We start from the raw sequence: 21436 nt of genomic DNA on the forward strand, positions 1-21436 counted from the left end.
TACTCATTCCAAAGCAAGAGCATAGGGAGATTGGAAGAAGCTTTTCACTTTCCTTTCCTGATTGAGCCATCATTATATAACAATCTTCTATGGATAGATGAGCCTGTCCTTTTGTGGAAGTTACTAATTGGAGCTAACACTACATTGAGGTGTTAAAAAATATGTAAAAAAGCTATACATTTGCAGATTATTGTATTTTATATGGTAGATAAAATCCAAAAAATGCAAACCTCTATTGATTATTAATATTTCACTTTAAATGCTTAAATGTCATATATTAATAAGCCTCTGTTTATCTTTGTTACTTAGAAATTTACTGTAACAGTACCAACACCAGACAAAAAAGCATCACAAAAGATTGGTTTGCGGCTACGTAATTTACTCAAACTTCCTAAGGCCCACAAATGGTGTATATATGAATGGTTCTATTCAAATATAGATAAGTATGTATGACTTTTCATTTACTACTCAAAATTTAACTCATAGAAATATAGCAAAATATATTTGATGGTATTTAATATTGTTAAAACAACTTTGCTGGTAAACTTTAAATATTGTCAAAATAAAAAATAAATAATAGAGAAAACTCTTATCAACCTCAATTTCTTGTGACTTCATAGTCATGTATATGTTTCTTTCTTGACAGCAATCTGGAAATGTTTTTTCCCAGATCTAGAGGATACATTTTTGGCTTCTCAATCTAGCTGAATCTCTAGTATTCCCTGAACATGTGCCATCAAAGTACCGTTCAGACCCATATCTGCTTAGCTTCATAGCATAAGCAATTATATATTGTACCTTGAATTGATTTCTAACAGATAACAGCATGTACTGCATACAGTATCTAGTACAGTATATACAGAGAGAGAGAGAGAGAGAGAGAGTAAAAATATATGCATATAGGGGAAAATATAGTAAAATATTTTAACATTTTGTATCTAGTTATGAGTAATAATTATAAATTAAAGCTGTTAAATATTACATTAAATTGGTAACTGTTCATTCCTCACAGATTTAGGAATCAAAATTTACTTTTAAGTTACACTTAATTTACATTTGCCTGAACATATTATTACATAATTCCCAAAAACATTTGTGCCTATAGTGACAGAATATCACTTGTGTTTAATAGGCCATTGTTTGAAGGAGATAACGACTTTTGTGTTTGCCTGAAAGAATCTTTTCCAAATCTGAAAACAAGGAAATTAACCAGAGTGGAATGGGGAAAAATTAGACGATTAATGGGAAAGCCCCGAAGGTAAAACCTTACTGTGTTTTGAAGAATTAGGTCTTTTAGGCTATGTTGTGTGTATGGTTGGTGACATTTACTTTTCCTTGATCTTTTCCTTTTAAAAAGTGCTGGATTGTTTTTAAAATACAGATTATGTTACGTAAATTTAGTTGAGAATGAAAAAATATGATTTATTAGGATTTTTATTTAAAAAAACCCTGATTCATTTTTTGTATCTAATAGAAAATTATATGATTTACAGCTGTTGCTATGTAAATGAGTCCAACAAAATTGGGTAATAAATTTTTAAAATTGGCCCATTGTGTCTTAAATTTAATATAATATACTGTATCCTTATCACAAAGCAGCATATACAATGCATTTCTTACCATAATCCCCTAGTTTCTCTGGGGCATAAAAATTATGCAGGTGAAAAATGCAATTCCTGATTAACACAATAACAAGTTATCCTACTTTGATTTTCCAAAATGGTAAAGTCATTTATTACTTGATGTCAGAGCACTTTGAGAATCAAAATAAAGAGCTCCTTCAGTGGATCTATTCTTAACCCTTGATCTTCTCAAAACTGTTTAGTAAGAGCATTCTGTATTTTGGAGTAGGTATCATTAACATGCTGATGACACCAGCTCTGTCATATAAAATACTTGAGTTGCAATCATGTGTACATTTGCATAAGAATAAATCTCACTGAAGGCAGTAGGCAGTAAAGAAAATGTTTTTTCCAAAAAAAACTTTCAGTGCATAAAATTGATTTGTTAATTACTGAAATGAAAACATGATTCTCATAGCCTGTCAATAGTACTTTAGAAGCAAGCAACATGCAGCTGACTTCACCCTATGCTGTAGTCATGAGAATAGAATTACAGAAAAGTCTAGAGAGCAACATGTTGCCTAGCCCTGATGCACTGTTATATAGCTATTACTGTAGTTTCTTTAATGCAGGGGTTTTCAACCTTGGCCCTTTTATGACTTGTGGACTTCAACTCTCAGAATTCCTCAGCCAGGCACCCTGGCTGAGGAATTCTGAGAGTTGAATTCCATAAGTCATAAAAGGGCCAACGTTGAAGATCCCTGCTTTAATGGGTGAATTTGTTTTTGGCGGGCTTGGATTTTCCTTTTTCCCATTGCTTAATATAAATATTTGGCTCTTGTCCTTCAGGAAACAGTTCATGCTGCTTTACTTAGAGAGTATTTCCACATGTAAATATTTCATAAAAACATTTTACCGCATTTCTAGAGCAGGGGTGTCAAACTGCTGGCCCACAGGCCAGACGTGTCACAAGGAAACCGCGCCCTCCCCCTTGCCGGTAATGGGGGGAAAGTTCCGATATGTCACGCAACATCACATGATGTCACAAGTTTGACATGTCTGTTCAAGAGGACCAACTGCAGGATTTGACATACTTGTGCATCAGCACAGATGAAGAAAATCAGAATATTTTCACTTTCTGTTTGCAGATGTTCTTCTGCATTCTTTGAAGAGGAAAGGTCAGCATTAAAACAGAAACGGCAAAAAATTAGATTACTGCAACAACGAAAGGTGGCAGATATATCTCAATTTAAAGATCTTCCAGAAGAAATTCCATTGCCATTAGTAATAGGCACAAAAGTTACAGGTAATTTTATTGCTTTTACATGAAGCCTTTTTTTTTTACTAATGTTGAGTTTTACTGATCTAGCATAGTTTGAAAATAACCTTCCTTTTTGCATATACTGCACTAGTTGCATCCATCCATAATAAGATATTCTAGCTGATTTAAATATTTCAAGTCTAAAACAATTCAGCTTATTGTAAAATACATGAAAATAGTACTTTAAAATTTTCCATCATTGACAGGAACCCTATCTTGAAATCAGATGCTTATGTCCGCAGTATGTTTATTATTTTTGTATTTGGTGTCTTTCATTGTTTTATTTTTCTGAGCAGCCAAACTGTATTTAATCTGTTTCTAATAGTTAATACAATTTGACTGATTGTCATGATGATCATCCTGGGTGCATCCATCCCCACTGATACCCAGTGCTATTGCAATCAGCTTTCTAGAATGAAGTTATCTCAACATCATCCAGCATTATCGAGCAGCATTAGTACCATTTTGTTTTAACTGCTTACCATTTTGAGTTTTGACTTCTTTTTACAGTATGTACCATGAATAGGCATTGTTCTGAAAATCTAACCTAACTTTTTATAATTTTGTGAGGATAGGCATTCACATCATGCGAGCAATGCTAAATAAAATCACAGGCTTCAGATATGCTCTCTGAAATTAGAGATACCTTTCTGAATCCTCTCACTTGGAAATAAGTTAAATTACTATTTTTAAATAGACAAATGCTATAAAAAATGAAGCCTACTTAGTTTTATTACTATAGTGATAACAGAATTCAGATCTCCTAGCACAGAATTTGGAAAGCTAAATTGACCCTGGAATTTAAATTTCGTCATTGCCTAGCAGCCTTACTGTAATTTTCTCCAATTAATAATGTGATATTGATCATAGCGCGGTTACGTGGTTCCCATGATGGACTCTTCACTGGACAGATTGATGCTGTTGACACTCTTAATGCTACTTACAGAGTAACCTTTGAGAGGACAGGACTTGGGACACACACAATCCCAGATTATGAAGTCCTCGTAAGTATTGTATTTTCATTTTTAAAGAGCTAGAATATGAAAAAATATTCATGCAAGATAATTCAGGAATGAAAAGATACAGTACCAATACTGTCAACTTTATCAAAGTTTCTAAAATATGCTTGGTACTCTCAAAACACTACTAAAACTTCATCATTCCATTAGCTACAGGTAGTCCTTAACTTACAGCATTCCTTTAGGGACCAAAATTACAATGGCACTGGAAAAATAACCCATGACCTTTTTTGCACTTACAACTGTTGCAGTATCTCCATGGTCATGTGATCAAAATTCGGATGTTTGGCAACTGACATATATTTCTGACAGTTGCAGTATCTTGGAGTCATGTGATCACTTTTGGAGATCTGACAAAGTCAATGGAGAAACCAGAATCACAACCATATTACTAACTTAACAACTGCAGTTATTCATTTAACAACTGTAACAAGAAAAGTCATAAAATGGGGCAAAACTCACTTAACTGTGCTGCTGAGCAACAGGAATTTTTGGCTCAATTGTGGTCATAGGTAGAGAACTACCTGTATATAAAATCATTTTTAATTTATTTTTACCTTCATAACTTCAGAGTAACGAACCTCATGATACCATGCCAATTGCTGCCTTTGGACAAAAGCAACGACCTTCTAGATATATTATGACACCTCCCCAATTACATTATACACCTTCCCTTCAGTCACCAATTACAGTAAGTGATGTAAATTTAAATTTTGCTTCATTTACTAATTAGCTGCATTTTTAAAGACAAAATTAATAGTTCAAAACATTCTAAAGTTTAAAGTGATTTTTTTTAAAAAAAAAGGCAAATTATTAAATGCAAACTTTTTTCTTTTGTAGGACAGTGATCCTTTATTAGGATCTTCTTGGAAAAACAAAATTTCAGGTTCAGATAGTGAAACATTAGGTGGCTTTCCAATAGAATTCCTTATCCAAGTGGTAAGTCTCAATGTTTTTCAGTTTTACCTGTATTGATGGACTGAAACTTTTTGTTCAGGGATGATAAACGTCTGCTATTAAAAGTAATCGATCCTTCTTATGTATAATATTGGAGAGCGATGTTTGTGAGAAATCATTATTTTGTCCAAAATATAAAACAAACATCCAGATATTTGGTCTGTATTATGAAAAGTAAAAATAAATATTTATAAAAATAAGTTTCAATTTTAAGTCAAATTTTCAATTGTATGTTTATAATATTTGTACTAATAAAAATGTTCAAATCAAAGGTTGCATGGACTTTCACAAGGATTTGTTGCAGGTCAAAGGAACTGTTGATTCCTAATAGCTCTTTCTCCTAAAAGGTTAGTTTACTATTCTGCAATCAGTTGTGAAAGTTCTGTCTATTTCAAAAAAAGCAAGTCATAAAGCATGAGATGTGCTTTTAAGAACTACTTTCACAGTCTGAATTGTGGCCAGTAGAAAGCCTAGGGACTTTAGTTCATCAAATTAAGTCACAATTAAGATTTGTAAGTATGGTTTATTTTATATTTGAATTGATTAACCATAATTTGAAGTCACCTGTTCAATCTGTAGCCTCTATACATAGTTTAAAGAGCATTGTTTAATATGATGTAAAATCAAGGAGATTCTATATCAGAGGTTCAAGACCACTTTTAGTCATGGAAATTCAGTGGGTGACTTACTCTCTGCTCAAGAAGCTATCATGCATAGTATCTCCTGTTGCTGGGGGAAAATGGAGCTGAGAAGTTATGTTTACTGTCTTGAGCTCCTAGAAGAAATGTACTTCTAAAAATACTCCACAATCTAAAAGGAAAATCAAATGAAGTGAGACGTTTTTGTTTCATACTGCTTAAATCTTCATATTTCATTTCCACCCATTTTGATAAATTACATGAAGGGGACTCAACCATCAGCAGAGATACTCTTCTTCATATGGATCTTCCTCTTAACATGGATAACACAAGAGATTTTTACGTGTCTTGTCTATCCATTCTTTGTGCATTTGAGACAGATTGAAATCTCTGTGGAGAGAAATAATATCACATTTGTGTCTAGATCGCCATATTGTGGCTAAACATTTCTCTCAGTGCCAATTTTCTAGAGCAGATAGAATGGAAATATATATTATTTTATTTTACAGCTTCCATTATACAGTGTAAATCATAGTCAGGAGGAAGAAAACAATGGTCAAGTTTCTACTTCCTACTGCTCAAGGCTCAATCCATCCTCTACCTTGTTAGTTAATATAATTAATAATGTCCTTATTAATTCATTCTGGTACCATCTAGATTAGAGGTCACCAACCTTTTTGGTTGGCGGACCAGAGGGGAAGGGAGGAGCAAGCATTTTACACACGCACATGCAGGGAGCTGCAAGCACGTGTGTGACACAAACAGGACCGGCCTAGTCCCTGCGTGATACTCCCTAGTCCTGCCCCGTTCTTGCACAGTGCCCACTTTTATGCCCCGCAGCACGGCAGCAACCTGTTTTCCTGCCCTACGGTGTGGCAGCATCCCATTTTCACGCCCCGAGGTGCAGCGGTGAGCCGTTTTCACACACCCCAGCACAGTGGCGACCTGTTTTTGCGCCCAAGGCACAGCGGTAGCCCATTTTCACGCCCTGCAGCACAGCAGCCTGTTTTTGCACCCTGGCCCGTGGCCCACAGGTTGGGGACCCCTGATCTAGATGTTTTGAAGTATAAATCATGTAATTCAGAGTCAGCATGCAAGCTGTTTTGCTGGTTGGAGAATAAAAGTTATCCTTACACATTTGAAGAATATGAACGTATATTATGCAATAGTACGTAAAGCCATCCTTAGTATGTAACTCAAAGGGTGATTTCACAGAGTATGCTAGATTCTGCTAAAATGAAGTTGGGTAGATTGCAGTTTAGTTTATTGTAGGAGCCCAGCCATTCTCTTAGCATGTTATGGGAACTAGGTGATTATATTAAGCTATTGGAATTGGCAGTTCTGCTGTTAAGCAAAGCAGTCATTAACTGGGAGATTGCCTGTCTGCAACTGTGTTTTCCTTTCCCCCAACTCCCTCTGTTTAGAGTTCTCATCTTGGTACTGGGATAATTAAGAAGAAGGGAATTTATGTTTGTATTTACATTAATTAGAGAGGAAGGGATCACAGAGTAAGCAAGCATACAATGGGAAGTACAGGTTGAAAGGAATGCACTGGTGCCAACAGCCCCGAGTATGAGGTTGGGAGCCATGAGAGTGCTCATCACACAGCCAATATATTATCCATTGTGTGCCTTGTTATTCTCTTGTAACTCCCTTGTTCTCCAATCTCTCTGCTCTGCAACAGTGGGGAGAAAAAAAAATAATGTTCTGGAGAATGCACACTCACTTTAATGGTGATCATGTGACTAAGAGAGTGCAAAGGTCATAAATGTGGGCATTGGTTGCAAAGTTATTTTTTTAGCACCATTGTAACAAGGCAATTGGTAACCAAAGTGTCCCTATAAAACAAACTTAAGGTTGCTAATCAAGCAAATGTTATTATGTGGGTAGATTCAATATACAGCATTCTTGGATGATCTAAAGCAGACATGTCAAACTCACGATGTCACATGATGTCGCGCAACGTATAAGGACAGTTTTGCCATTGCCAGCAATGGGGTGGGTGCGGCTTCTGGATGACGCATCCGGCCCATGGGCCAGCAGTTTGACACCCCTGATCTAAAGAGATGTCAAAAAACAAAATGAAAAATAATGTTTGCTACATTTGGCACAGAGGTAAGATCTTCCAGGCAGAGAGATTCAACCAATCACTAAATTGCACTTATTTGGAGATGTGTTAATAAAATTGGCTGTAGCAGACTTAATGCATCAAGCTTCAAATGGTATATTTGTGCTATGAATTTTAAATATTTAATATATTATCTAGTATTGGTTTTTAATACAGACCTATCTAGACTAACATTAGATTACTAACTTCCAATTTCTATGATATATGGAAAATATATTATACTCTTTTCTCTGTTTTCCTCAGACCAGATTATCAAAAATTCTTATGATCAAGAAAGAACATATCAAGCAGTTAAGGGAGATGAATACAGAAGCAGAAAAATTGGTAAATATATGCCCTTGTTTCAGTGGTCATTATTATATCAATTTGTGATCCCACTACGTACTAGTCTTTTTTTTTCACATGTTGCAGACATGCTCTAAGGCTGCAGGGATAGTAACCATTTGTTCCATTAGTGCAGTGTTTCTTAAAATGTGGTCCTAGAACTCCTGGATTTCTGAAGACCCTTTTAGGGGACTGCAAAATCACAAGTTATTTATCAGTCCAAGTTGAAAAATAATACAATATTGGATTTCTGGGGAAGAAATTGTGAACTGAAGCAGATCCAATGATCGTGGTGGAATGAAGAGTCAGCATGTAGACCGGCTGTTTGTACTTCCCCTCCAAATAAGGAGCAAGAGATCACTCAAAAGGCACCATACACTTGCTGTCCACAAGCAGACTGCAAAACAAAATTCTCCAACAGGGTTAGAGCACTGGGAAACGAGGGAATACCCAATTTGTTAAACCACAGTCAGCAAATTCGAAAGTACATCATTTTTTAATCATGTCTGGAAGTTGCTTGTTCGCTAGTTTTCAGTTATTAGGAATATTTGAGTTGAGTTGAGTCATTTAATCCTTAATAAAATAAAGTTTCAAATACAAGTTTAAAGACTTAAAAAAATTAATAAGCAGCAAAAAAATCCTTTGAATTTGGAAAGTTACAAACAAACTAAGAGTCCAAATATATTTGAAATAATATTTTGAAATTACAAGAATCCTTGCTATGGAAAATTCTGCTGCTTTGAATTCTCTTTTTAAAAAATACATGATAGAATGAGATTTTGAAAGGTAGACATTAAAGGGAACCAGAAGGAACTAAAGATTATAATTAAATGTGAACATTTAAATTTGACTTACTAATACAGAATAAAGCAAACTATTTTAACATTGAACATATTGAAGCATATTTTGAACAATGGACCCAGAAATTAATTTAAGGGTGTCTGTCTTTATAAATGGACTTTGTTTCCAAGATGTTACGAAAAAACAAAATTGACAAAATTGAGACTGACCTCATAGTGGATTTAAAAATGATAGGCTACAAGAATGATAGGGGAAAAGATCTATACTGGACATGCGAAAGAAATTGGCTGATGTCCTAATAATTAAAAGTGTACAAATAACAAACCAAGAGAGTGACTTGGATATGTTGGATTCATAAAAGGCTTTGAAGAATTTTGTCAAAGGGTACAAAGAAAAAAATGAAAAGAAATAAAGTTCTAGAACATTACTTAAAGGGACTACGGATTGAGATTGTTAAAAAAAAAAGGAAGGAATAAATAGTTTGTTTATTTGATCAAGGCTAAAATAGGTTTCTTGTTATCTCTGGTAAACCTTAAAGATTTTGCTGAAACACTAAGGCCTTAAAGATATTTATTAACAAGAGATGGGAAGAAAAGATCATTTGTTGTGTTTTAAGAGAAAATAAAAATGGTTTTACTTGTCATAAAGGGGAAGTCTTTATATATATATATATATATTCCTATATTTTTTCTTTTCTATTTTTCTATTTTCTTTCCTGCATGTTTCATTTTTTATTTTTATTCTTTAAAATAAATATAATTCTTATTTTATCCATAATTTATAAAATTGGAAAGGGGTCTCAAGAGAAACAAGTTTAAGAAACAGTGCACTAGTGGCTGCCATCCTGGCGGCAGAGAAATATAACTCGATACAGCTTACATAATAAATATTTGCTTATCATAAAAATACTTTCAGGTCAAAAAGGTAACTTGTCACTTGCAGATTTAAGAACCCATGAGTCTATGTTCCTTCCTCTATAAGCCTTTAAAGTTCATTCTCTTTTTTTCCAACACTTTAAAGCAATAAATTGCTTAATATTTTCATATTCGGAATAAATTTGTATTAGTTTTCACTACTATCAAAGTAGTAGGAAATTTGTTTCAAGCAAGAGTGGAAATATTAACTTTAATAAAGTGATTAATATTTATGACTGAACTTGTTCAGTAGGCAGCAAAATATACACAGGCTTCATTGGTTTTTATTAAAAGAGTGGCAGTTTGCTGTACAATATACAATGCAATATCAAATGGAAATAATATTAGTGTAAAGTTTAGAAAACAATGGGTTTCAGGAATTGTATCATTTTAAAATATAGTTTAAGAAAGTACATGGTAAACCTAAGGAAGTCATGTGAAAAAATTTCTAGTCTAATGCATCTTGAATAAGGTGCACTTCCTTGATTATAACTCTTTACTGCCAATTAGATTTTTGCATATTATTTATTTAGTCAGTTAACTTAGCCTCCGCTTTACAGATGATTCAGGGTAGTATACAATTAAAACAACAGTAACAGTAGAAAAATATAAACAACCATAAAATATAATAAGCCTCATTATATGTTCTGGAGTTTACAGATGCACGCATAGGATTGCAACCTTAGTTAGTTTGAACTTAAACATACTTGAATTGGTTACTAGCCTAATTGGTACACAAAAGAATATCAGCTATTTAAAACTATGTTCAAATAATTTAGGGATTAACTATTAGCAATAATTTTATTATTATTATTATTAATTTAATTTGTATACCGCCCTTCTCCCAAGGGACTCAGGGCGGTGAACAGGGCAATACATAAAAATTAGATACAAAAATTAAAATTATTAAAACATGATTAAACAATGCCCATAAATTAATACAAATTTAAAATTAAAGTCATTTATAAAAATCCCACCCCGTCCCATCAGGCCAGGCCAGCTTGTTTAAAGAGATGGGTTTTAAGATCGTGCCGGAAGGAGCGGAGATCGGGCGCCATCCGGAGCTCAACCGGAAGATGGTTCCATAAATCCAGTGCACCCACAGAGAACGCTCTCCCCCTGGGGGCCACCAGTCGGCATTCTTTGACCGGTGGCACCCTGAGGAGGCCCTCTCTGTGGGAGCGTACTGGGCGGAGGGAAGTTGACGCCGGCTGCAGGTGCTCCCCAAGGTATTCTGGACCCATGCCATGAAGGGCTTTGTAGGTCATTACCAACACCTTGAACCTCACCCGGAAGACAACTGGTAACCAATGCAGCTCGCGGAGCAAAGGTGTGACATGGGAGTATCAGGAGACTCCCAGTACAACTCTCGCGGCTGCATTCTGTACCAGTTGGAGCCTCCGAGTGGTCTTCAAGGGTAGCCCCATGTAGAGAGCGTTGCAGTAATCAAGACGAGAGGTCACGAGCGCATGAGTGACTGTGCGTAAGGCATCCCGGTCTAGATAGGGCCGCAACTGGCGCACCAGGCGAACCTGGGCGAAGGCCCCCCTAGTCACAGCTACGATATGGTCTTCTAAGGAGAGTTGTGAATCTAGGAGGACTCCCAAGTTGCGAGCCCTTTAATAAGAGGATTCTTAGTTCATCAAATAAGTTTAAAATAAATTTGCATATTTTTTACAAGAGATAGATAAAGCAGAAATATACTTAGAAGAACTATTTGCTCACGTTTAAATGTTAGGAAACAAAAATTATAGACTGATTTGTGTTTTAAAAATCTGAACATTGTACAGATCATGCTCTTAATGTCTTTAACATTTTATTTTATATATTTTCTAGAAATCCTATTCTATGCCTATTGGTATTGAATTTCAGAGAAGATATGCAACTATTGTTTTAGATCTTGAACAGCTGAATAAGGATCTAAATAAAGTTTTACATAAAGTTCAGCAGTATTGTTATGAGGTAAGTGTTTTGCTAGTTTCATGTTTCAGTAACTAGGAGAAGCTACAGGTTCTTTTGAATATCTTCAGAATGATATGCATTACCAATATTTATGCATTACTGATATTTCTTCTATGCTGCCACATAAACATAGAAGTCATTTTTCATTTCTGTTTGATGTAGCTTGATAAAATAATTAACTGGTACCTGCAGGTGACTGAAGAAATAGGATAAGCTACTCACAAATAAAAAGCTGATAAGATACAATGCTGTAGTTTTGAAATGTCAGTGTCTGTCCTAGAAAATATAGTGTAAATGAGCATTTGGAAAACTGGCTCTTAAAATTGACTCAGTTCTCAATTCCTTATTTTGTTCCAGCTTGCTCCAGAACAAGGTCTCCAGCCCTCAGACCATCCCACAGATCTGAGGCGAAGATGTGAGGAAGAAGCTCAGGAGATTGTCAGACAATCAAATACATCAACAACTGGACAACCTTGTGTTCAAAATGAAAATCTGACAGAACTGATTGCTAGACTCACAGCAATATTACTGCAGATTAAGGTAAATTCATTAAGGAAAATGAGAACACTTAATTAGCCTTCAGTGTACAACCATTTGTTTAATAACTATTTGTATTTGCAGTGGTCTTGGAAAAAGTGACTTATGACCTGTACTCACACTTATGACAATCATACCACTCCTGTGGTCACATGATCACAATTTGGGTACTTGGCAATTGACACATATGTCAGCTGGTTGCAGCATCTTAGTCACATAATCATGATTTGTGACTTTTTGTGCCAATTTCTGATTAAAAAAATGCCCATTGGGAAGTTGGATTTGCTTAACAACTGCATGATTTTCTTAACACTATAAAAAATATAAGATTGGATCCAACTTACCTTATGACTGCAATGAGTTACAACGGAAATTTCAGTCCCAATTGTGGTTATAAGTCAAGGACTACCTTTAATTTGAGAAATACATTCTGCCACTTTGGTATAGGAAGCTTGTTGTGACCAATTCACCTGCTTGAATCTGGCCTCATAAATAAGCAATTATTAGATGTAGAAAGTAACCTCCTTATATAATCTTCAATCATCTTGTATTCATTTTCTTAACAAAACCTAGTCTACAGTGATTCCCCATTGTTTATACTTGATGAATATTGGCGTATTTATAGTTTATTTCCCAGCTTTTGCAGGATGCAATGAGATTAAAGTCATATTACAACTGGAATGGGATGGCTTCCTCCACCCTGTCCACATGTCTCTGTTTTGTGTGTGTGATTTAAGTACACACATATTTAAGCAGCACACAACAGAAAATTTATAATTTCATTCTATTCTAATTATTTTGATGAAATTTCTTCCAGTGTCTAGCAGAAGGAGGCGATCTAAATTCCTTTGAGTTTAAATCATTAACAGATTCATTGAATGACATCAAGAATTCAATAGATTCTACCAATATCAGGTAAAAAATTGAAGTCAAACTTGTATCATATATCCTTATATGTATATCTAGTAATCTTTTCAAAGGATTCACCTATTGTATGCCAATGTAGACCATGTAGTAGATGGAAGAAGAATAGTAGCAGCATGTCAGTCTATTTCATGATGAGGCATATTTCTCAATTTATATACTGCATCATAAAGTGACTCTAAATTAGGTACAATACATTATATAAATTATGTACACTATATAAAAACAAAATTAAAAGAATAATAACCCAAACCTTGTTAAACAACCATATCAGTGAAGCAAAATACCATAGCACGAAGAGTTAATAGCAATTCCTCCCAATATCAGTTCCTTCCAAGTCCAGGTGTCCTTCAGGAAGGCTATGAAGACTGGACTCTGTGATTTTGTGAACTCGGTAATATGTATCTATGATTATTTCAATTTTTGCCTTCCCTGGACAAATGCTTGCTATTTGGTTCTCTGTATTCTCATATTGTAGTCTTGTCTTGTATATCTCCTTATGTTTTTGAATAATTAGCCAACCTTATAAATCCAATAAATATATATTAGTGAGGAGTCACAAATTGCTCTGCCCCAGAACATGCTGAAAAGCCACATAAGCAGGGTCAAGGTTGTATAAACTTGGAAGGATTGTTCCAATGAAAAGCCATGGAAGAAGCAAATTTCTATTTATTTATTTATTTATTTATTATTTATTTTATTTATTTATTTTATTAAATTTATATACCGCCCTTTCCCGAAGGACTCAGGGCGGTTTACAGGGCATCTAAAATAACCAATACAAAAGTTAAAAACAAATAAAAAAAGACTAAATCATCCCTAGAATTAAAAAACCCAGTTAAAAATTCTCAGCCTGGGCCGGAGAGCTCAAAGAGCCAGGTTTTCAGGTCCCGGCGAAATGTGCGGAGGTCGGGGGCAGTCCTAAGCTCCACGGGCAGCTGGTTCCAGAGGGCAGGTGCACCCACAGAGAAGGCCCTTCCCCTGGGTGTTATCCGCCGACAATCTTTTATCAGCGGCACCCTGAGAAGACCCTCCCTGTGGGAGCGAACTGGACAAAGGGAGCTTGATGCCGGCAGCAGGTGTTCCCTCAGATATCCCGGACCCAAGCCATTCAGGGCTTTATAGGTCATCACCAGCACCTTGAATCTCACCTGGAGGGCAACCGGAAGCCAATGCAGCTCGCGGAGTAGAGGTGTTACATGGGAGTATCGGGAAACCCCCATCACAACTTGCGCGGCTGAATTCTGCACCAGCTGAAGCCTCCGAGTGGTCCTTAAGGGCAGTCCCATGTAGAGAGCGTTGCAGTAGTCTAGGCGGGAGGTTATGATCCCACAAGATGATATAATTTTATCAATAATGCCTGGAGCCTGCTCACCTTTATTAAATCTAATAGAGCAGTTAGCAATAATAGGAGAAAGATAGTTTTGTGGATATCTATGCCATGAGATATGCTTTATACATGACAACTAACACCTGGAAACAACTGACAACCAGTGTAGCTCATAGAGTAGAGATGTTATTTGGGTGAACCAAGGTTCCTTGTACATTCTGGATCAGTTGACGCTTCCTAGTAGTCATGAAGGGCAACCCCATAATAATAATAATAATAATAATAATAATAATAATAATAATAATAATAATAATAATAATAATAGGTTGGAAGGGACCTTGGAGGTCATCTAGTCCAACCCCCTGCTCAGGCAGGAAACCCTATGCCATTTCAGGTAAATGGCTGTCCAGTCTCTTCTTAAAAACTTCCAGTGTTGGAGCATTCACCACTTCTAGAGGCAGGTTGTTCCACTAGTTAATTGTTCTAACTGTCAGGAAGTTTCTCCTTAGTTCTAGGTTGCTTCTCTCCTTGACTAGTTTCCATCCATTGCTTCTTGTCCTGCTTTCAGGTGCTTTGGAGAATAGCTTGGCTCCCTCTGCTTTGTGGCAGCCCCTGAGATATTGGGTCACTGCTATCATGTCACCCCTCACCCTTCTCTTTGTTAAACTACACATACCCAATTCCAGCAACCGTTCCCTATATGTTTTAGCCTCCAGTCCCCCAATCATCTTTGTTGCTCTTCTCTGTACCCTTTCTGGAGTCTCAACATCTTTTTTTACATCGTAGTGACCAAAACTGGATGCAGTATTCCAGGTGTGGCCTTATCAAGGCATTGTAAAGTGGTATTAGTCCTTCACGTGATCTTGATTCTATCCCTCTGTTAATGCAGCCTAGCACTGTGTTGGCTTTTTGGGCAGCTGCAGCACACTGCTGGCTCATATTGAAGTGATTGTCTACTAGGACTCCAAGATCCCTCTCACAGTTACTACTATGTAGAGCTTATTAGTATAGTTCAAACACAAGCTGAATGACTGAGAATAAAACCTCCAAATGTAGCAAAAGTTGTAATTGTTTAGAGGCCCTCCTAGTCAAAACTGTTCACCTATTTTGAGCATGAGCTATAAGTCCAGGAGGACCCCTAAACTATGTGCCAGTTCTGTTTGAGAAAATGCTATCCCACTTAGTACCAAAGTTGAAAAGCCATTCATAATAGACATCTCATGAATCCACAGACACTCAGTCTTGCTGGTTTGAGCCTAAACCTCTTCCTCATTCCTCATTCAAATCCTAACTGTCCAGAACTTGGTATTACCACAAGAGAATCAGTTGTCAGAGGTCTTGATATATCACTGGGTGTTATGTAAATATTGATAACTGTCCCCATGGTAGTGGATGACTTCACCCAGTAGCTTCAGAAGCTGGGAAAGTATTACACTTCAAAGAATCTGCAAAACAGGTGTTTTAAGTCTCACCCTTTTCCCTTCACCAATACCTACAGGATGAAATTAGTTCTATTACAGTGCATTGCTCTCTGGTCTAATCCTCAGACATTTTAGAAGGATACCATTATGTTAGCATCAAAGAACACCAAAAGATCAAATAGGGCAGGAGAGTTGCACTACCCCTACCCTGGTCCTGCCAAAGATCATTTACAAAAATAAATGCCACCTCTCAAGCCCAAGATCCCACTGGAAAGGATCTCAATAATCTGCTTCTTCCAGGACTCTCGAAAGCTGCAATCCCACTGCTTTTCCCAAAAGGGGAAGATTAGAGATCAGTTGGAAATTATCCAGCCTCATGGAACATACCAGCTGCCTTCACTTCAGTAGACCACCTTCTTCCTCAATACCGTAGTTTCCGGCGTATAAGACGACTTTTTAACCCATGAAAATCTTCTCAAAAGTCAGGGGTCGTCTTATATGCCGGGTGCTGAAAATTTAGGGACAGGGCTGGCTCGAAAACCTGGAGTGGATCTCCCATTTAGTCTGCGCAGGGAAAGCGGGACCAATTGGAGAAGAAGCTGCAGTCTGTGATTTTTTACAGGCTGGGGTCTGGGAGTCTTTCTTTCTAAAGTTGAAGAGCAGCTGTAGTATATCCCAACTTGAAAGGCAGGTGGGGAAGGCAGTAGCCAGAGCATCGGCTTAGCTCTAAGGACACATTTGACTCAGGAACTGGGCGGGCTGGCTGGAAAACCTGGAGCGGATCTCCCATTTAGTCTTTTTTTTTTTTAAATCCCATTTATATCCTGCCCCTCTCCGAAGACTCAGGGTGGCTTACAATTTAAAGCACAAATCAATGTGCTTAGCAATAGCCTTCATTAGGGCTTTCACACACAACCCAAGCAGCATTATTACAAAGTCAGCTTATTGCCCCCAACAATCTGGGTCCTCATTTTACCTACCTTGGAAGGACGGAAAGCTGAGTCAACCTTGAGCCTGGTGGGATGCGAACCTAGACTAATTGCAGGCAGCTGGTTTTACGTAAGACTCTGCGCAGGGAAACCTTTAGAGTGAATTAGGAAAAGTGAAAAAGTGAATTAGGAAAATAGGGAACGGTTGCTGGAATTGGGTATGTGTAGTTTAACGAAGAGAAGGGTGAGGGGTGACATGATAGCAGTGACCCAATATCTCAGGGGCTGCCACAAAGCAGAGGGAGCCAAGCTATTCTCCAAAGCACCTGAAAGCAGGACAAGAAGCAATGGATGGAAACTAGTCAAGGAGAGAAGCAACCTAGAACTAAGGAGAAACTTCCTGACAGTTAGAACAATTAACCAGTGGAACAACCTGCCTCCAGAAGTGGTGAATGCTCCAACACTGGAAGTTTTTAAGAAGTGACTGGACAGCCATTTGTCTGAAATGGTATAGGGTTTCCTGCCTGAGCAGGAGGTTGGACTAGATGACCTCCAAGGTCCCCTCCAACTTATTGTTGTTGTTGTTGTTGTTGTTGTTGTTATTATTATTATTATTATTATTATTATTATTATTATTATTATTATTATTATATTATTTAATCCACTTGCACTGTTTTATGTTTACATGTTTGATGACAAACAGCCTTATGTTTATAAGTGACAGTTTTCCTACTAAGCACCTGCATGTCATAAGCATTTGAATTAAAATTACCATATTAAAATCAAATCTGATGTTTTTTAATTTTTATTTGGTGTGCGTTGGAAGAGGGGTAGTCTTATACGGCGAGTATAGCCCAAACCCTATAATTTAACAGGAAATGTAGGGGGTCGTCTTATACGCCCAGTCTTATACGCCGGAAAATACGGTACATGGAAATATGGTTCCCTTTTCTTGAAATTGCCTGAAATTATGCCAAAAAAGGCAAATAGCTTGATATTATGAAAATATTGTTGTATGTAAACTTAGAACATGTATCTAAGCACATTAATACATCTGCATATGAACTGTTTGAAAAAGAACTGTTTTTCTTTCTTTAGCTGTTTCCAGAATAATGTAGAGATCCATGTTGCACATATCCAGAGTGGCCTCAGCCAAATGGGAAATTTACATGCTTTTGCTGCAAACAACACTAACAGAGACTGAGAGAAACATTTATACTCCCAAGTGTACAGAATATAGTAGAAGAAAATGCTTGGTGTGTGTGCTTTACCAAATATTCTACCAATTGGAAGACAAAGGAAAAAAAGGATATTTTGAGACTGTTTGTACTACTTCTGAAGACACCAGCATAAAATTAGCAGCATCGCTATGGACTTCATCACTTGCTATGCACATAATATCTTGTTTTAACAGCTAAACTTTAGTTGTAATATGTGTGTGTGTTTGTTGTTTTAAAACGTTATGCAGACACGTTTTCATAACAAGGGGAAAACTAAATGTTGCAGCAAATACTGGCAACTATATTAGAAGTTTTTGAAAACAGTAAAACTAATATGACACAGTTGAGGGATCATATTAGTAATTTCTTCTTATTGGAAACCACAATCACTCATACTGTGACTTAATTGCTTTTTGATTTTAGCCTCTGAACAGTGTGCTGATTGATAAAGCACTATGTATATTCCTGTGTTTGAGAAATAGCAGGATAATGGAATACCTGAAGGAGTAATAGCAAATAGATGACTGTTGTACATTTATGGATACTGAGAATCCCTGTAAATCAGTTAATACCTTTGGAATATTTAATTTATTATAACTTATAAAAGTAATTGAATGAAGGAATAGAAAAGACTAAAAAAGTTTTTTTTAGTTAAGATAGTTCACACAAATAACTGGTAATACTTTCCACTGATTGGTTTGCACAATGTAAGCTAAACACCTGGTTATCAAGCAATTCATATACTTTTATGATGCATTTGGATAGCCAGTCCTCCAAACTGCCTTAAAAACTAAAGACCTGAGGAGTGTAGAGAAATGTTGATTTTGTAAAAAGGATGTATTGAGTTGTTATATTTAGTATAACCTTGTAAAGCTTCAGTGTAATAAATTGTTTTCAGATTAGAATTTTCAGATAGCTGTAGCAATGTTTTGATTCCTTAGTACCTCTAAAATGAGGTCTTTTGTATGTTGATGTATAAAGAAAATGTAAACAATTATTTTCAATTTAAAATTTTGTATAGTTTTAAAAATGAATCTATATTCTGTGTCTGCACTTATGCTGCTTCAGAATTTAACTGCAGAGTCTATATTTAGCAAAGCCTGTTCTTTTAAGAAATGCATAAATTTTATTCTCATTGACTGATGAGAAGGCTGCAATGTTTTACAAAAGTTGGAAACAATTTTAAATATGAAAAGTAGGTTGAAATAATTTTCAGAAATGGAATAACTGTTTTTTAGAAATGCATTCTTACCTGATATGGAGATGTAAGGCAAAAAAATACTTAGACTGGGAAAAATGTATTTAGTGAGAACTTTGCAAGCCTTATCAGGAAGGCATTACATTAAACCAAAAGGAAGAGACAGAAACACAGACTCAATAGAGAAGTTCTTTGCATTGAGAATCTTTATTTACAAAGATGTTAAACTCATATTTATTTATTTATTTTATTTTATTTTAATTCCATTTATATCCCGCCCTTCTCCGAAGACTCAGGGCGGCTTACAAGCTTAGCAGTTATTTATCTATTGAAGAAAAATTATATTTTGTGATGGTATCAACCAACCTGTTGATAAGGGTGATCTAATAGCTTTGGTGTATCTTTTGTCTCTCAGCAAAGTCTTTGCAGCAAACTCAGCTTCCACAGATAAAAAGAATAAAGAGGACATATGCTATTATGGATTAACAACTGGCAAAAAAGAAAAAGAAAACTTAGTACTGTAGAGTTAAATGGGCAATTCCCATTCTTATAAATGTGCGCTATAATTTTCTGGGAATAACTTGTTAAGGTTAGTTGTCCGTATTTGCTGACGATACTGAATTCTTCGGGGTAATAAAGTCAAGGAATTGTGAAGAGCCTGAAAAGGATTTCTTCAGGCTGAGTGAATGGTTTACAGATTGGCAAATGTAACCAAGAAAGTCATGCATGTTTACACACAAACATTTCCTATATGTTAAGAGGATTTCAGTTCAACTCGGCATAGGGAATCTGAAAGTGTCAATGGACAGCTCAGTGAAAATTTCAGGCTATACAGCTGCTGTTTAAAAAGGAAATCCTATGTTTTGAGTACTGGGGAATGGAATTGAAATAGAATTTTCAAATATGATAAGGCCTTACTATATTGTGTGCAGTTCAGGTTGTCACATCTTAAAAGATATTACAAAGCTAAAATAGGTGCAAAGAAGGGTAACTAAAAAGATTAAGGAGGGAGTAATTTTACTATAAGGAAAGGATATAGCACTTTAGAACAAAGAGTAAAGGAAGATGTGGTAGAGAGATGTAAACCATATTCAGTATAGATAATGTACAGAAACATTTTTCTTCATTTGCTGTTGTCAGAACTTATTTTAGAAGTTAAATGCAAAGCAGCTTAGGTTGGAAATACTTATTCCATATAGCACCTATTTAAGCTATGAAATAATGTTGAATGCTATGCCTTCTGAATCATGGGCAGCATGTAGTAAATACAGATAGTCCTCAATTTAAAACTATTGGATTAGTCAATGGTTACAACCAGGGGTATTGTTTGAAGTTACAACAGCATTGAAAAAGTGCTTTATGATCATTTTTCACACTCTCAAACAGTTGCAGCATCCCCACAGTCATGTGATTACAATTTGGACACTTGGCAACTGGTTCATATTTATGAGGGTTGCAATGTCCCATGTGATCACTTTTTGCGACCCTTTGACAAGCGAAGTCAATGGGGAAACCAGATTCACTTAACAACTGTGCTACTAAACTGCAGTGATTCACTTAACAACTGTGGCAATAAAATGGAGCAAAGCTCACTAAAAACTGTTCACTTAGCAACAGAAACTTTGGGCTCAGTTTTGGTTGTAAGTCAAGAACTACTTGTACTGGGTTTTGGGTAGTGACGAAGCGGGTTATAAGCCAGATCCAGGTTTGTGAATTTCTCAAATGCCTCTTATCTGGCCATTGTATGAGGTTGGCATGGATGGGTTTAGGGCTGTTAGGTTTTAAGAGTGCAGTCAGTGGGTTAGGACGCTGAGCTTGTCGATCAGAAGGTCAGCAGTTTGGCGGGTCGAATCCCGACTGCCGCGTAACAGAGTGAGCGCCTGTTACACGTCCCAGCTTCTGCCAACCTAGCAGTTCGAAAGCACGTAAAAATGCAAGTAGAAAAATAGGGACCACTACGGTGGGAAGGTAACAGCGTTCCGTGCACCTTTGGCGTCTAGTCATGCTGGCCACATGACCACGGAGATGTCCTCGGACAAGCGCTGGCTCTTCAGCTTTGAAACAGAGATGAGCACCGGCCCCTAGAGTTGGAAACGACTAGCATGCATGTGCAGGGGAACCTTTACCTTTTAGATCATATCCCGCACATCTTAATTTAGATGCTTAGCCCCAATGCACAAAATTAAACAGTAAGTACCAACATTTTACCTTCATTACTCCTCTCCAAAAGGCAAAACTGGTAAATTGAGAA

At 36.4% G+C, this 21436-nt stretch overlaps 1 protein-coding gene across 1 annotated transcript in view; it reads left to right on the forward strand.

Moving 5' to 3' along the window:
* LIN9 (lin-9 DREAM MuvB core complex component) overlaps window positions 1-19126 on the forward strand; it is a gene marked incomplete at its 5' end in the record, with an annotated part of 32437 nt that extends 13311 nt beyond the window's left edge. Inside the window, 11 exons of the mRNA XM_083349222.1 lie at window positions 310-443; window positions 1133-1258; window positions 2711-2868; window positions 3754-3887; window positions 4474-4593; window positions 4743-4841; window positions 7869-7949; window positions 11501-11626; window positions 11984-12166; window positions 12981-13078; window positions 17866-19126. Coding sequence (XP_083205348.1) covers window positions 310-443; window positions 1133-1258; window positions 2711-2868; window positions 3754-3887; window positions 4474-4593; window positions 4743-4841; window positions 7869-7949; window positions 11501-11626; window positions 11984-12166; window positions 12981-13078; window positions 17866-17971 — 1365 coding nt within the window. The 3' untranslated portion in view covers window positions 17972-19126. The remainder of the gene's footprint in view (window positions 1-309; window positions 444-1132; window positions 1259-2710; window positions 2869-3753; window positions 3888-4473; window positions 4594-4742; window positions 4842-7868; window positions 7950-11500; window positions 11627-11983; window positions 12167-12980; window positions 13079-17865) is intronic.
* Window positions 19127-21436: the final 2310 nt, after the last annotated feature.

This window comes from Vipera ursinii (assembly GCF_947247035.1).
Source record: "Vipera ursinii genome assembly, chromosome: 1".
In the NCBI taxonomy this organism is placed as follows: Eukaryota; Metazoa; Chordata; class Lepidosauria; order Squamata; family Viperidae; genus Vipera; species Vipera ursinii.